We start from the raw sequence: 14,463 nt of genomic DNA, 5'->3' as shown, positions 1-14,463 counted from the left end.
GTTACCTGGCCCTGCCAGTCGGACGTGTTGATGAGGATGATGCTGTCAGGGAGCTGGGTGTCAGACACCAGGATGTGGTTTAGTTGGTCGTACACTGTCTTTCTTGGGATCTTTGGAGGGAGATTTAGATAAGTTTGCGTGAACATAAGGAGCCACATTTCTCAGTCTTGATTTAGGGACCATGAAATGTTATTTTTCAGCCAGTAACAAACAGAGTCATCTCCAAAAGGAAGGTCAGGGTTGGTCTGGATCCACACTGACCTCAGTCTGACATTATACAGTTTCCTCGTGCAGCTCTCTCTTCCTACCTGTAGGTGGCAGCGCGTGTCCAGGGACCGTTCATTGTCCAGGCTGTTGGCCCTCTCGTTCTGGGGCCTGCTGGGCTGGCGCTCCTTCAGCGACGTGCTCCTGCCTCGTCTACCTGCCAACTTCGGTTCCTGCCTGCAAAACGAAAAACAGCAGAGGAGGGGAGCGTTAAAGGAAGAGAGAATAATGTGCAGCAACAGCAACAAACAGGACGAACTCTGATGATTACAGTAAAACACACAATCACCTGTAATAAAACAACTCACTCACAATTTCCCTCTTTTAAAAACACCATAAATATCGATCGTTCTCTGTGATTTCCATCATAAATATTCATGTTGGCTTTAAAAGCTGCCATGCTGTAGTGAACCAGTGGCTGTGAATTATTCCTGCTCATGTTTTCTGACCTGTTGGACGAAATGATGAGGGACTCTGTCTTGGTCATTTTGCCACTCGGTGGCAGTCTCTCTAAGAACGTGTCCATGTTGTCCATCTCCAGCTCTGTGGTTGGAGTCACCGCCTCCGGCTGCTCCTGAGGGAAAAACAGAAACAGAGAAAAACAGGAACAGGGTTTCTGAGTTAGGAGCTGACGGATGTGTTTATACATTTCTTTCCTCTCACATCAACACACTGACCTTTCCACACCTTTTATGTCTCGACTGTCTTTGGTTAATATTCAGTATGATTTGCTTCTAGGTTTTTCTGACTGTCAACTTTTTTTTGGACCACCACACAGTCAGTTTCTCCATTTCAAAAGGCCTACATGTGTTCATTTCTCTGTTTCCCCTCCAAATATTGACCTTCATAATAACCCACATGCTGGTTATTGATCCCTGGCAGCTTGAAGGGATCATACTCACATAGGAGACATTATCAGACACATTATCATCTGGATACTTGGCTCCTCCACTCTTGGTTTTGTCTGGGTCAATCTGGAACGAAACGGTGAGAGGAATAATAAGCATCACATTGGTTTTTATTTGAGCTTTGATTTCACACAGACTGTAGCGACGGTTCATTCAACATCTTGTGACCTGATTCTGAGTTCAACAAAGATCCTGCAGCTTCATAAACAAACCGGTGATCACGTTACCTGCAGATTGATGGGAAAAATCTGTGGGTGTGAAGTGGTGGTGGTGGTGGGGGTGAGTGAAATGTGACTCTTCTGAAAGTTGTGCCTAAGTAGGACAATTAAAGCCCTTTCTGCTGCTGTGGGTTAACTCATCAGCCATTGGTGCAGATCAATGGTCACACTGGTGTATGTCCAGCTGTTTGACTGGTATTAGTGACCCAGTTTGTTTAAGTTAATGTAGAGGACGCAGAGGGGCGAGAGGGGGGGGGGGGCATAAACAAGCTGAAAACCTTTTAAAATGAATTTCACACAGTGCCGAGAGGAAGTCTGTGCCCCTGCTAGAGGTATTTAGGGCTGTAAAAAAAAAAAAAAAAAATCCCAAAATTCCCAGCGCACACTAGAGCGGATTGACAAATTATATATTAACAAAGGTTAAAAACAGCGAACAACGCGTTTCGCCAGTTGCTTCGTCAGGTTCACTGTTGATCCTCACAGCCTGACAGTCATTCCAAGAGATACACATACAAATGTATTCAATGGCATATACAGTAAATACCATAAATAGTGTAAACAGGAATCCATCATCTGATAAATGTCAATATACAGAAAAAATGAAAGAAAAGCAAATATATATATAGATCAAAAGGAAGTATAATTAGGACCCATTACAACAATGAGATATAAATACACAATCTAATTCAACTGTACCAACTCATTATGTATAAAAGAATTGGTAATCACAAAAAATAGAAAAAGTAATAACAAAAATGGAAATACACAAAGAATAGAGTAAGGCGGTGTTTGACAGTGTGTGTGTGTGTGTGTGTGTGTGTGGGACTGTGGTCTCACCGGGCTGGGGGGCTCCCTGTGGCTGCGGCTGCTGTGGATGCTGCCGATCTCGGTTTGAGAGCTGGAGAGGGAGAGACCCTCGAAATATGGCCTGAGACAGAAGACAGAAACAGTCTGGGATGAAGGAAAGGAAACTTGAATCACTTTGTCTTCTGCAGGTCAGAGAGTGAGTTTACATCTCAGCAGCTCTTCCAGTCGGATGCAATCAATGACTCTATATGTAAATGCTGCTAATTTACATGGAGTCAATGAGGGCATCCTGTGTGCTAGATTTTTATTTTTACTCTGCATTGTGTGTTTGAACAAAAATAGTCACTACTGTATATATCAGTATCTCGATCTGGCCCAATTGCTTGAAATTACAATGTAGCGTTGCTCATTTTACTGTGTGCAGCCTTTTAGTTTGTTAAACCCCTGAAATCTTCTCAACCTGCTCGTCTTGTGGTGTAACGTCTGCAGCTGCTCTGGAGGAGCTTTCTGAAGCCTGAGAAAACGACTCTGGAGACATCACGGCGGCTCCGGCTTGGAGGACGTCGTATATAATTCAAACAGAAAGCCTGAGTCGAAAAGCTGGAGGTGCGGAGGTTGACTGACTTGAAAGAAGAGACGCTATTGAAGTGCATCATGGGAAGCGGAGGATCTTGCTTCTCTTGCGTTTTTCTTATACTAGGGCATGAAAAGTCAGGATATACCTCACAGCATCTGCTCTATTAAATATTCAGAGCATCATGATATCAAATATCAACACAGCCTCGTTGGAGTACTCTTTTACATTTAGTAACAGCTGCAACAGTGAGGCTGCTGTTGTTTTCTCTCACTGTGTGTGTGATGAGGAAAACCTACAGTAGCAGAGAAAACACCACAGAGGTGTTTTCGTGTCATAACAGTAAAAGATAAAGCCGTGAAACTTGGCAGGTGTGTACTCGAGACCAGAACAAAGGCAGAGCTCAAAGATGGGTGTGGTCCAAACCAGGAACACTAAGCATTCTAGAATCTACAACTACAATCTAGAATCCGTCTTATCATGGAATCACACCAGCTGTTGACCTCTGACCCCTCAAACTTCTGCTGTATATCTGTTGTTGAGACTCCAGCACCGGTGGATCCACGCTGATCCCTGTCAGTACTAGTTCCAGTCATGTTACTATGGATTTATCATTATTAAAGGGATAGTTCACCCAAAATTCAAATTTCTCATTATCTACTCACCCTCATGTCGACTAAGGGCTGGGAGAATTTTCAGAGTCCTCCGTGCCTTCTCTGAGTTACAGGGGGGCTCAGCGCGGCACTGCATGTCCATATAATGATTGTGAATGGTGCTTACTTTTCTTCGTCCAAAAAGACACACCAAAAAACATACAAATACCTCCATACTGCTCGTCTGTAATGTCCCTCTTATATTGAAGCCCTGACATGAGAAATTGTTCCGAAAAAAATGAAATAAGTCTATATTTTAAGCTTGTTTGTAGCGGAAGCTCCCAGTGTCTCAGTTCACTGCTCTTCCTGTGTCAGTGCAAATCTTGCGTGATTTGCACTGACCGGTGGAACAATTTCTCATGTCGGGGCTTCAATACAAGAGGGCCATTACAGACGAGCAGTATGGAGGTATTTGGATGTTTTTTGGTGTGTCTTTTTGGACAAAGAAAAGTGAGCACCATTCACAACCATTATATGGACAAATACTGCTGCGTGGACCCCCCCGTAACTCCGAGAAGGCACGGAGGACTCTGAAAATTCTCACAGCTCTTAGTCGACATGAGGGTGAGTAGATAATGAGTGAAATTTGAATTTTGGGTGAACTATCCCTTTAATGTGAAAACACAGACACACATACACACACACTCATCAGTGACGGTCACGCACTTGAGTTTGGGTTTTGGTGTACTGAGGACGCTGTCGTCGTCATCCAGCTCCGGGCCGCTGTCGCTGGGGTTTTCGAACTCCACGCTGTCCAGGTCCAGGTCCTCCTCCTCCACCTCAGGAGGCGGCTCTGCAGGGTCCTGCTCCGAGTCCAGCACCTTGTCACACACAGACACAGACACGAGCAACATCTGTTAACATCTGCAGTGGCTCTGCAGCAGAGACACGAGGGAGCATTAAATTCCCAGCAGATGCAGCAGCGACTGGAGAAACACCCACCTCGTCTGAAACTCTGAAGCGCTTCAGTAGAGCCACCACACGCTGTTTAAAGTTCTGCTGCTAAAACACAGGAGAATAAACACACAAACACAAGTCAGTCTGTGGCCGAGCTGTGATTTCACTACCACAGCGGTCTGACCAATGCAGAGCGCAGAGTGCAACTCCTCCATTTCGGTCATTTTACCGGCAGTAGATACATTTTCAGTGTTGGCTGTGCATCGATTTTCCTGTTTGTGCTCATGTAAATCAATAATCAAGTCGCATCATGCTTCATCTGCTTTCTGAGGCTTTCATCTTCTGCTTCTGCAGCTCAGCACAGCTCGATAACTCCACATCATCCCTGGGCAGAAATATTCAGACTCATTCTCACTGAAAGGTGTTTAATAATAACATCTGTCAGGCAAATGAATCTCATAAAAGTTGGACTCACTGAGGTGTTGATGGGGAAAAAAAGGTATTAATTTTAAAAGAATATTGAGCTGGGGCGTCGTTTAGCTCAGTTGGTGGAGCGGGCGCCCCATATGCAGAGACTCAAGCGGCCCTTTGCTGCATGTCATTCCCCCTCTCTCTGCCTCCCCATTTCCTGTCTCAATTAAAGGCAAAAAAGCCCCAAAAATACTTTATAAAAAATAAATAAATAAAAGAATATTGAGCTGCAGAGCCTGAACTCATATTCGACACTGTTTTTAATCCATCAAATTTGAAAAGTAATTTCTAAACCTGTTTGTTTAATAGGCAAATATAATCTTTTCCATTAGTAAGTGAGGGCAAACGGTGTCACAGCAGCTTGTGTTAATACTGATTTGACAAAATATATAATGAACAGCGGCTCTGTGGTTAATGAGAGTACTGCTGTTGAAATAAAAGTCTGTTCAACTGTCATGTACGAGGCGCAGCACATATACACACACACATAGCTCTGTTCCAGTAAATCTAATGAGTACTTGCATCACTCAGTTGACATGTTATTTATTTGCGTCATCTACAGAATCTGATTTATGGTTTGTAAGACTTCAGTTCAGCACCTGAGGCACAGTAGGCTCGCTTTGTTTTCATACACATGGGGGCAGTATTTAATTACATGAACTTACATACAAATTGTATTGTACTTTCTTGTTAGCTATTGTAGATTTGTAAACATGTAAACTGTAAATGTTTAACCGTTTGAAATACATCGTCCCATCCAAAGGGACTCTGACCTTGCTAAAGCTACTTTAGTGGCACACATAACTGTTTCAAAGCTCCTGCTCCACTTTTTACAGGTGAGCCAAACAAATCTGAACATTTCTACGAGCAGTAACTTTGATCTAGCATCTCTTTTACTCATTCTGACATTTTGGTTTTTAAGATATACATTGTTACATTTCAAAGGACAACAGGGTTATGACTGTAATTCAAAAGATTGAAGAAGTAACCCTTTTGATTTTGGACACATTGTGTTCGAGCTTTCAAACAAAAAATGGGCTGTGTGTTGACGGTTTGACACAAACTATGGAAGTGAAAATTTTATGTTTTATCAGGTGGCCAAATATTTTTCCTGGTGGGATGGATTTGGTCCAGTGTTTGCCTACGACTACCACAGACCAGAGTCACCATTAGATACAAAATAACAAGATAGCACCAATCTATCATGATGCATTTTTCAGATGTATGAAATGGTTTTCAACCACCATCAAGTAAGAGAGTTAGAGACCCTGCAAGACCTTTTTACATACGTAACCCCTCTGGACATTAAGATAATGGTCTTTTGGACATGTATCTCATATAAATATATTTCAAGACTCAGGACAAATAAAGTGATTTGAGTTAAATTCAACTGGAAAGAGGTAAATATTTAATGAACATCCTGCTGGTGGCTGGTAAACACAGCCTCACCAGGAACTATTATCACAGGAAGTGTAAATATGTGGATGGAAATGACAAAAATAACACCATTTGTTAATCATAAATTGGAACAATTTACCGCATACTGAGAAAAATGGATTAATTATGTAACACAACAAAGGCCTGATTTTATTTTCACTAATCCATAAATCTGTTATAGAGAAAAGATAATTTCGTACTCATTACTGGTTCTTCTTGATTGTCTCCTTTTCTTTTGTATTAGAAGTATTTAGGTATTTGTAACAAACATAAATACTGTATGTTATATACATGAAGTTTTACATTTGAAATATTGTATGAAAATGTAATTAATAGTGATTTTTCTTTTATGTAACTTGTTAATCTGAAGGACAGGGTTCAACGGGGTTCAAACACTGTTGACAGATAGAAATGTGCATAAATATCTGTACCATTAATACAGATGTGTTCACCGATCCAGGTGTTTTTCAGGGCATTTGGGCGATCTGTGAAGGAGCACTGGAGCTGTTCGGGAGGTTTATGGTGGCCAGGCAGACACCTTGGCTAAGATACTTTATGCAGTCATCCATCTGTGTGTAATTTTTCTGCCACTGTGGCTGAGAATATAAACGGATTAGCCTCATGGCCCCGTCTCTTACTCTGGTGATGGAGGGGGTCCTCACAATCGACCTCCTCTGCATCTTTGTCTTCCTCACGCGGTATTCGTCTTCCTCCAAATCCTGCAAACACAAAAAAGCCAATGCATTATTTAGACTTGTCTTAAAAAAGTCTTCAACAGATTTAGTCTACTTGCCAACAATGAGTACCCGGAAATGTTGAGTACCCCAAAGTTTTATGTTAGAAATATATAGTATGGGTCTCCAGTATTCAGAAACTGCCGGATGCTAACTTATATATATTGGGCAATTAGCACAATTGACATAATTAGCATAAATTAGCATCGTTGCCTATATGGGCAATATTTCAGCAAAATTGACTTGGCTGATCTGGACAATATTGGAGTGGTTTTAGGGGTTATTGATGATGCTGAATCCATTTCTGACATTTTCAAAATTCAAAATGGCTGTCTAAACCGGAAGGGACCAGATGAAATCCATCAAAATCGGCCCACTGGCGGTTTAAATCTGGTCACTACCGGTTTATACAGCCATTTTGAATTTTGAAAATGTCAGAAATGGATTCAGCATCATCAATAACCCCTAAAACCACTCCAATATTGCCCAGATCAGCCAAGTCAATTTTGTTGAAATATTGCCCATATAGGAAATTATGCTAATTTATGCTAATTATGGCAATTGTGCTAATTGCCCAATATATATAAATTAGCATCCGGCAGTTTCTGAATACTGGGGACCCATACTATATATTTCTAACATAAAACTTTGGGGTACTCAACATTTCCGGGTTCACAATGGGGCCCTATGGGCTGGCAAGTAGACTAATTATGCAGTACATACAGTATATTATTATTTATTTCAACCTCATGCCCCAGCTAAGCGCTAAATAATTAACCCGCCAGACCAGGAGAACATCAGGGTGATTTGTCTCATGACCCTGTTTCCTCACCTGTCCCTGCACGGCGTCGTCGCTGGCCTCCGGCTCCGAGGAGAAGCTCTCGTACTCCTCCTCCGAGTAGTTATCTGGAGCAGAGGAGACGTCTGGAGATTAAAGGCTGGAGAGCAGAAGACGCCTCATACATATTTCAGCTCTTCTTCAGCTCTCCTTTTTAAAAATTTGACATGCAGCCAGGTCCTAAATATACATGATGTACAGTACACAGAGCCGTATGCTACCTGAATTTCACCGCTTTTTCTACACGATGAGAGAGAGAGAGAGAGAGAGAGAAAAAAACACGACTCCCTGAGCTCTGCTCCTTTTAGCCCCTCGAGCACATTAGGTGATTATGATGGCTTCGTGCTGTTTTAACCTCAGCGCACTGGGGGTAATGAGAGAAAAATGTGTACCGGAGCATTTGATCTTCTGTCCGTCCTGCAGAGCTGCCTCCTCGTGGTCTATTGGCTGACTGGACAGGGAAAAGATCCAGATCTCTGCCACCTTCCCCAGCATGTCTTTCTGGTTGCTGCAGAGGGGGAGGACCTGGCCTCCCTCTGTCGGATGCTGCATCACCTGAGAGAGGTGGGAAAAGAGAGAGAGAGGGGAGAGAGAAAGAGGGATGAAATTAATGAGGGATCAGGTTTTCTCATTCTTCATACCTCAAATACATTGTCCAATACAAGAAACAACCACCTCTTTAGAGACATTAACACTGTTACAGAAAGAGTCCTGCATTTTTAGACCCATTATGCAGTTATACTGAGTTCTCCACCTATGCAAACTCTGTTTACCCAAATGCACACACTTTGCATAAATGCACCAAACATGTAGAGGTTGAAATCAATTTCATAATGAAGAAAAGAAGGAGTTCCTGTACCATGCATGCAATGTGTTTCCCCCAGTGGGCTTCATCAGGCTTATAAGCCTTATAAGCGAAACGCATTGCTTTACTTTTAATGTAAATCAGTATTGAAATGAGTGCGGTGGAACTCCTTCCTTTCTTCATGGACTCATTTCCTGACACCACCGGCACCAATGTGAGGATCTAATCTGTGCAGGGCAATCTCCCCTTACTCAATTCATAATATTTTTAAGGGAACAAAATGCTGAAAAAAAACATATTGTACCTATTTATCCTCCATAGCTATCTTAAAGGAAATATGATGATAATAATAATGAGAAAATTGATGCCAATCATGTTTTTGAAGCTACCATTGGCTTAGTGTAGGATAAGGAGGAAACAGCCTAGCTTTGCCAAAAAGGTAACAAACTCCACATTGCAGCAGCTCTAAAGCTCAATAGTTGGCTCACTATATCTCAGCTGTGATTATTAAGACAAATAAAGACAAAATCAGCCTCGTCTTTCCCCAGTCTCTTCTGATTGGAGGGAAGTGACGAGGCTTTAATGAGCTTTAAGGCGAGTCGTTACTTCCTGTTTCCAGTCTTTAAGCTCAGCCAGGATAAACCATCTCATCTCCTGACTCCAGCTTGATGTGAAGCAGACAGACATTAATCTTCTCATAAAAGTAAAGTGTAACTACTCCGTCAACATAGGTTGGACGTTCATTCTTTGATTTTCCACTCACACCTGCGAGCATTTTAATCACCTGTTTGCTTTTTTTTCCGTTCTCATTTCAGCCCTCACACCTGTGCTCTGCCAAGTTAGTGTAACCACCCACTGTTTCCGTCTGATACCAGACACAGACTGAGTGCCTTGCCCAGTGGCACGTTAGTAAGAAGAGTGTATTTTTTATTAAACACACTGAGCTGATCACAAACTCAGGTCACTTCAGGACAGAGCCGCCCCAAATCTGGAAGAGCTTCTCTCTGCTCCAGCTCCGTCCTCTGAGACCATGTCGGCCCTCAGCAGTTTCACGCTGCTGGGGCTTGTGTGGTATGTTGTGTGAGTGAGCGGCTTGAAAATGCAAGAGCCACTTCTTCTTTTTTTTATGGTTAAGTACAACTCCTTTTTTTTTCTCCTCCTCCCAGGCGCAATTTTTTTTATTTTTTTTTATTTTTTTCTTCATCTCAGCTGCTGAGATGTGACCTTAATAAGCTCCACTGAGCTTTGTCTGCCATATGGGAACTCCTTAGTGAACCAGCATCATCATCATCATCTGCACTATATGAGGTTTTCTTAAAACATAAAAAACAATCTGTCTGTGGGGTGAGATACCTTTGATTTCCTCTAAATATTTCCTCTTTGGGGAGAAATAGTGGAAAGAAATGTTGTCTTTCAAAATAAAAGCATTGTTTTAGACTAATCAGAGGACAAAGGTGCTCATTTAAGGAGGCGTTTCCTTTGCACTGTGTGATATAAAGAGCCAGGAGGTGTGGTAGCAGATCCCAGGTGAGCATGAGGAGGATAAAATCAAGCCACAGCTCCACCATTTTCTCATTATATGTTGATCCTATAAGAGCTGACGAAGCTAAAAACACAAGACACAGTGCAACAGAAAACAGCCACACACACTAACTGACTCATTAAAATCGAGAGTGGACAACCGGAGCAAAAACATAAACATGAGTGCAGGTTTATTTGTACCTCGGCCATGTCAATAGATCCCACCGCCAGAGTCTTGTAGCCCAGGATGGTTCGGTTCTTGTATCTCTTTCGCCGCTGGAGCATGATCTGCAGCTTGTTGCCCTCTCGTTTTAAAAAGTGCGGGTACTGAAGGAGGAGGGAGGGAGGAAACAGACAGATGGAGGGAGGGAGGGAGGGAGGGAGGGAAAATTACAAATGACTCACTCAGATTTTTAGCTTAAAGAGAAGATCTGCTGATGTTCTGCTGTTTTTCTTATTGTCAGCAGAAACCAAGAAAAGACCAAACTCAGCAGTGAGTGTGTGTGTGCGTGTGTGTGTGCGTTCAGATTTGATTGACACCGGCTGACAACATTGGAAGCAGCCTCACATGAAAATACATGAAACAACCTTCTTCTGATTGAATTAATAAAATGTGCAATGTGATTTTATGCAGCAGTAATAAAGATAGCTATACTAGAATTTACATATTTCAGACAACGTAAACAAACAGCCTTGTGTGTGGTCACTGTGGGGCTGTTTGTATCAGATTTACAAAAATAAATGACCAGCCTCAGTCTTTCATTATTCAGCAACACTTTGCATTTTGCACCCACACAAGATGCATCTCCACACAATGTCAGCATGCAACACAAAGAAAAAACTGAATAGGCTTCAATTCTCACTCAGTATCTAATGGAGTAAGTTTGAATGGTTGCCGTGGCAACAGGTGCAATGAAGCTCATCCCACACACTAAACTCTGCAAAAAAAATAAAAAATAAACACAGCAAACACTGAGCTTTAACACTCTTCATAAATTATTGATTGTTTGGAAATCAGCAATAACAAATAGATAGATACACAATATACACGAGAAACGGCGTCACATTGATTTTATCTTCTACCTGCAGCGAGAAGTTCAGAGCCAGATCCGTCTCCACAGACCCACTGGGTGGCAGCACTATCTCATGGGACCTCAAAATCCTTTTAGAGCCCTGTAAATAAAGAGATAAATAAATATCTATGTAAATTAATAATAAAAGAAAGGTTTGTGTTTAATTTTGTTTTCATCCTCCCCTCTAAGTAATTCTGCTGCCGTTATTCACGCTGCAGCAAAGGTGCAGGGCATACATTATTCAACAGGATTCAACACATTTGCCAGGGGTTTTGCATGTTTTAGTGCCTTTTTTAATATATACAGTATATATATATATATTTTTTTTTGTTACAAATCTTATGTTCTTCACAGCGTATTAGAATTTCACAAAGCCTTTTTTCTTTTTAAAGGGATAGTTCAACATTTTGGCAAATTGGCCCATTGCCATAATCCCTATAGGAGTAGGTTTGTTACATTTATTTGTCGGTGCAAGCTAGTTTTAGAGCGGCGGAGCAGAGCCGCAAGCTGCTCAGAGCTATGCTAAGGAGGCTAATGGGATTTCTTGGCTTCCCTCATCAAACTCATCAAATCCAACAACTCCAAAACGCTCTGGTGGACAAGTTGGGACCTGCACATTCACCACGCTATGAGATAATAACAGAACGTTACGAGGCAGAGTTGTTTTGGAGGCAAATGCAGAGACTGCTTGCCGAAAAACTGCCCTCGACAGGAATGCGCATCACTGGTTTTGCATGAATTTACCTCTGAAACAACTCGGTCTAGTAACGTTCTGTTATTATCTCATAGCGTGGTGAATATGCAGATCACAACTTGTCCACTAGAGTGTTTTGGAGTTGTTGGATTGTGTATTTGATGAGTTTGCCAAAATGCTGAACTATCCCTTTAACTATTTCCTGTACAGCAACCACTTATATTACTGTCAGTGATGGATTATGGCTGCATGAGAACATGCATGTCTTTGACATAAATAGAACCAGACATGATGTTCAGTTTACTGGAAGATACTTTGAGCCTTGAAGGTGGAAAACAATATGACAGAAAATAAAATAACAGCAAAAGGTGGATTTAAAATAAGTTGGGTATTGTCCAGCAGGAACTAAAACATGTCTTTAACTTACTTTACTACATTCAGGGGGGTGGAAATGTTTTTGTTTGTGTGGGACAGGTTGAGACATGTCTGTTGTGTTGTGTCTATTTACGCATCATACCTGGATTTTAACCGCTATGACCACAGAGATCAGCTCTTTATCGAGTTCCCTCATCACAACCAGCTTCTTCAGAGTCAGACTGCACAATCTGCAGACAGAGACAGAGAGACGGAGAGAGGGATGGAGGAAGAATGAGAGGAAAGTGTTTAGTTTACCGCCGCTGGCATGTTTTTCTTAATGAGCACAAACAGATGAGTCATTCACAGAAAAAGGCCCAGATCATGTATTTATTAAACAGCCACGAGTAAACCGTTTACAACCAGAGCAAAACACACGGCGGGGAAGAAGATTCAACCAGGTCTGATTCATCGCCAGGGAATCAAGGTTACATTTTCACACTTGAATGAAAGAAGTGTTGCGCTGCCAGAATCTCGCGCAATTTGCGGAGCCGTGAACTGGGTGTCAATGCAAATCGCGCGAGATTTGCACAGACACAGGCAAAGCAGTGAACTGAGACACTGGGAGCTTCCGCTACAAACAACCTTAAAATATAGACTTATTTAATTTTTTTCTGAACAATTTCTCATGTCGGGGCTTCAATACAAGACGGACATTACAGACGAGCAGTATGGAGGTATTTGGATGTTTTTTTGGTGTGTCTTTTTGGATGAAGAAAAGTGAGGCCCATTCGCAACCGTCATATGGACATGCAGTGCTGCACGGAGCCCCGCTGTAACTCAGAGAAGGCACGGAGGACTCTGAAACTTCTCCCAGCCCTTAGTCGACATGAGGGTGAGAAGATAAGAAATTTGAATTTTGGGTGAACTATCCCTTTAATGTGATGATGAGGGGAGCAGGTCACAGGTGACGGTTTTATACAAACATATATAGCTCACAGAAGGAGGAGGAGAAGAACTTCGAGGAAGAGGAAGCAACAGCAGACAAGATGAAGCAAAAGAAGTGATAGAAGAAGCAGATTAAGAGGAAGAAGGAGGAGGAGGAGGAAGAAGAAGAGGAGCAGCAGCAGAGAGAGACGAAAGAAGAAGCAGCAGAAGAAGGAGGGTAACAAGAATGAGAAAAGGAGGGGGGACGAGGAAGAAGGAGAACTTGGAGGAAGAGGAGACAACAGCAGACAAGATGAGGCAAAAGAAGTTGTGATAGAAGAAGCAAATGCAGAGGAAGGAGGAGGAGGAAGATGAAAAAGAAGAAGAGGAGCAGAGAGAGAAGAAGAGGTAACAGGAAGTGCTGTGGCGCTGGCTGCAGATCACAGAGCAGCTCCTAAATTCCCACACTAGTTAGTAAAGTGAATGTGAAGCGGCTGTTGCAGCTCTGGGTCGAGTCGTCCAGCAGCCGGGACGCTGCCAGCAGCAGAGTAGTGACAGTGAAGCTGAGTGGTGGTGGTGGTGGTGGTGGTGGGGGGCAACTGGGGGGGGGGGCATTGTTAGGGTATTAGGAGCAAGGAGGGAGGGAAGAGGAGAGGGGGGCACGGTGCTTTAACAACCCTGTCACGATTTTTTTTTTTTTTTTTGAGACACTTCCTCAGCAGACAAAAGTGAAAAAGAAAAGTTTTTTTTAAGCAGCTTTTCTTTTCAGGCACCGTTTGGCTCCTTTCATGAAATCATCCAGAAGAGCTGCTGAGAACAGGCTGGCTGCTCACAATATGGAGGCCGGCCATTTATCATCCTGCTTCTCCTCTTTCTTTTTTCTTTTTCTTTTTTCTTTACTGCAAAATTCAACAGTGTTAATGGGAGCTGCTGCTCCGAGTGACATCACTGCTGAGTTATTCTGGTGGTGGCGTAAAAAACACAGCGTTGACCGTCGTCCAGCAGCAGGAACGAGCCAGTTCAACAGCAGCAGCAGCAGCAGCAGCAGCAGTGACGGGTTTTTTTTTTTATATTGTCGCTCACACACAGTGAAAAAGATGTGGGTCAAAAAACTGCCACTGGTGACAGAGAGGAGGGAGAAATGTGTCGATGGCTGAGAGGAGAGAGTGCGACATCAATACACCTGTATCCACTGTCATTTAGTGTAAAGACTGAGCAGCGGCTGACCTTGGATGTAACCTAACTCCTGTCTGATTCGTCTATTTCGAGAACAGGAGGTAAAAAAACC

At 42.5% G+C, this 14,463-nt stretch overlaps 1 protein-coding gene across 4 annotated transcripts in view; it reads right to left on the bottom strand.

Moving 5' to 3' along the window:
• pacs2 (phosphofurin acidic cluster sorting protein 2) overlaps nt 1-14,463 on the bottom strand; it is a 64,790-nt gene that overhangs the window by 9,280 nt on the left and 41,047 nt on the right. For 3 of the 4 annotated variants that reach the window (XM_085766806.1, XM_085766803.1, XM_085766805.1), the window contains exons 2-14: nt 12,412-12,499; nt 11,211-11,300; nt 10,329-10,454; nt 8,194-8,356; nt 7,796-7,869; nt 6,868-6,948; nt 4,367-4,426; nt 4,091-4,245; nt 2,228-2,318; nt 1,167-1,238; nt 714-838; nt 309-441; nt 6-110 (exon numbers count right to left, since the gene is read on the bottom strand). In XM_085766806.1, the coding sequence (XP_085622932.1) occupies nt 6-110; nt 309-441; nt 714-838; nt 1,167-1,238; nt 2,228-2,318; nt 4,091-4,245; nt 4,367-4,426; nt 6,868-6,948; nt 7,796-7,869; nt 8,194-8,356; nt 10,329-10,454; nt 11,211-11,300; nt 12,412-12,499 (1,363 nt within the window). The remainder of the gene's footprint in view (nt 1-5; nt 111-308; nt 442-713; nt 839-1,166; nt 1,239-2,227; nt 2,319-4,090; nt 4,246-4,366; nt 4,427-6,867; nt 6,949-7,795; nt 7,870-8,193; nt 8,357-10,328; nt 10,455-11,210; nt 11,301-12,411; nt 12,500-14,463) is intronic. The other variant, XM_085766804.1, reaches the window with a different exon arrangement.

This window comes from Trachurus japonicus, chromosome 22 (assembly GCF_045865225.1).
Source record: "Trachurus japonicus isolate A0001 chromosome 22, Traja_1.0".
Taxonomy (NCBI): Eukaryota; Metazoa; Chordata; class Actinopteri; order Carangiformes; family Carangidae; genus Trachurus; species Trachurus japonicus.
Note: the sequence above shows the minus strand (reverse complement) of the source record. Positions and strands in the feature narration are given on the sequence as shown.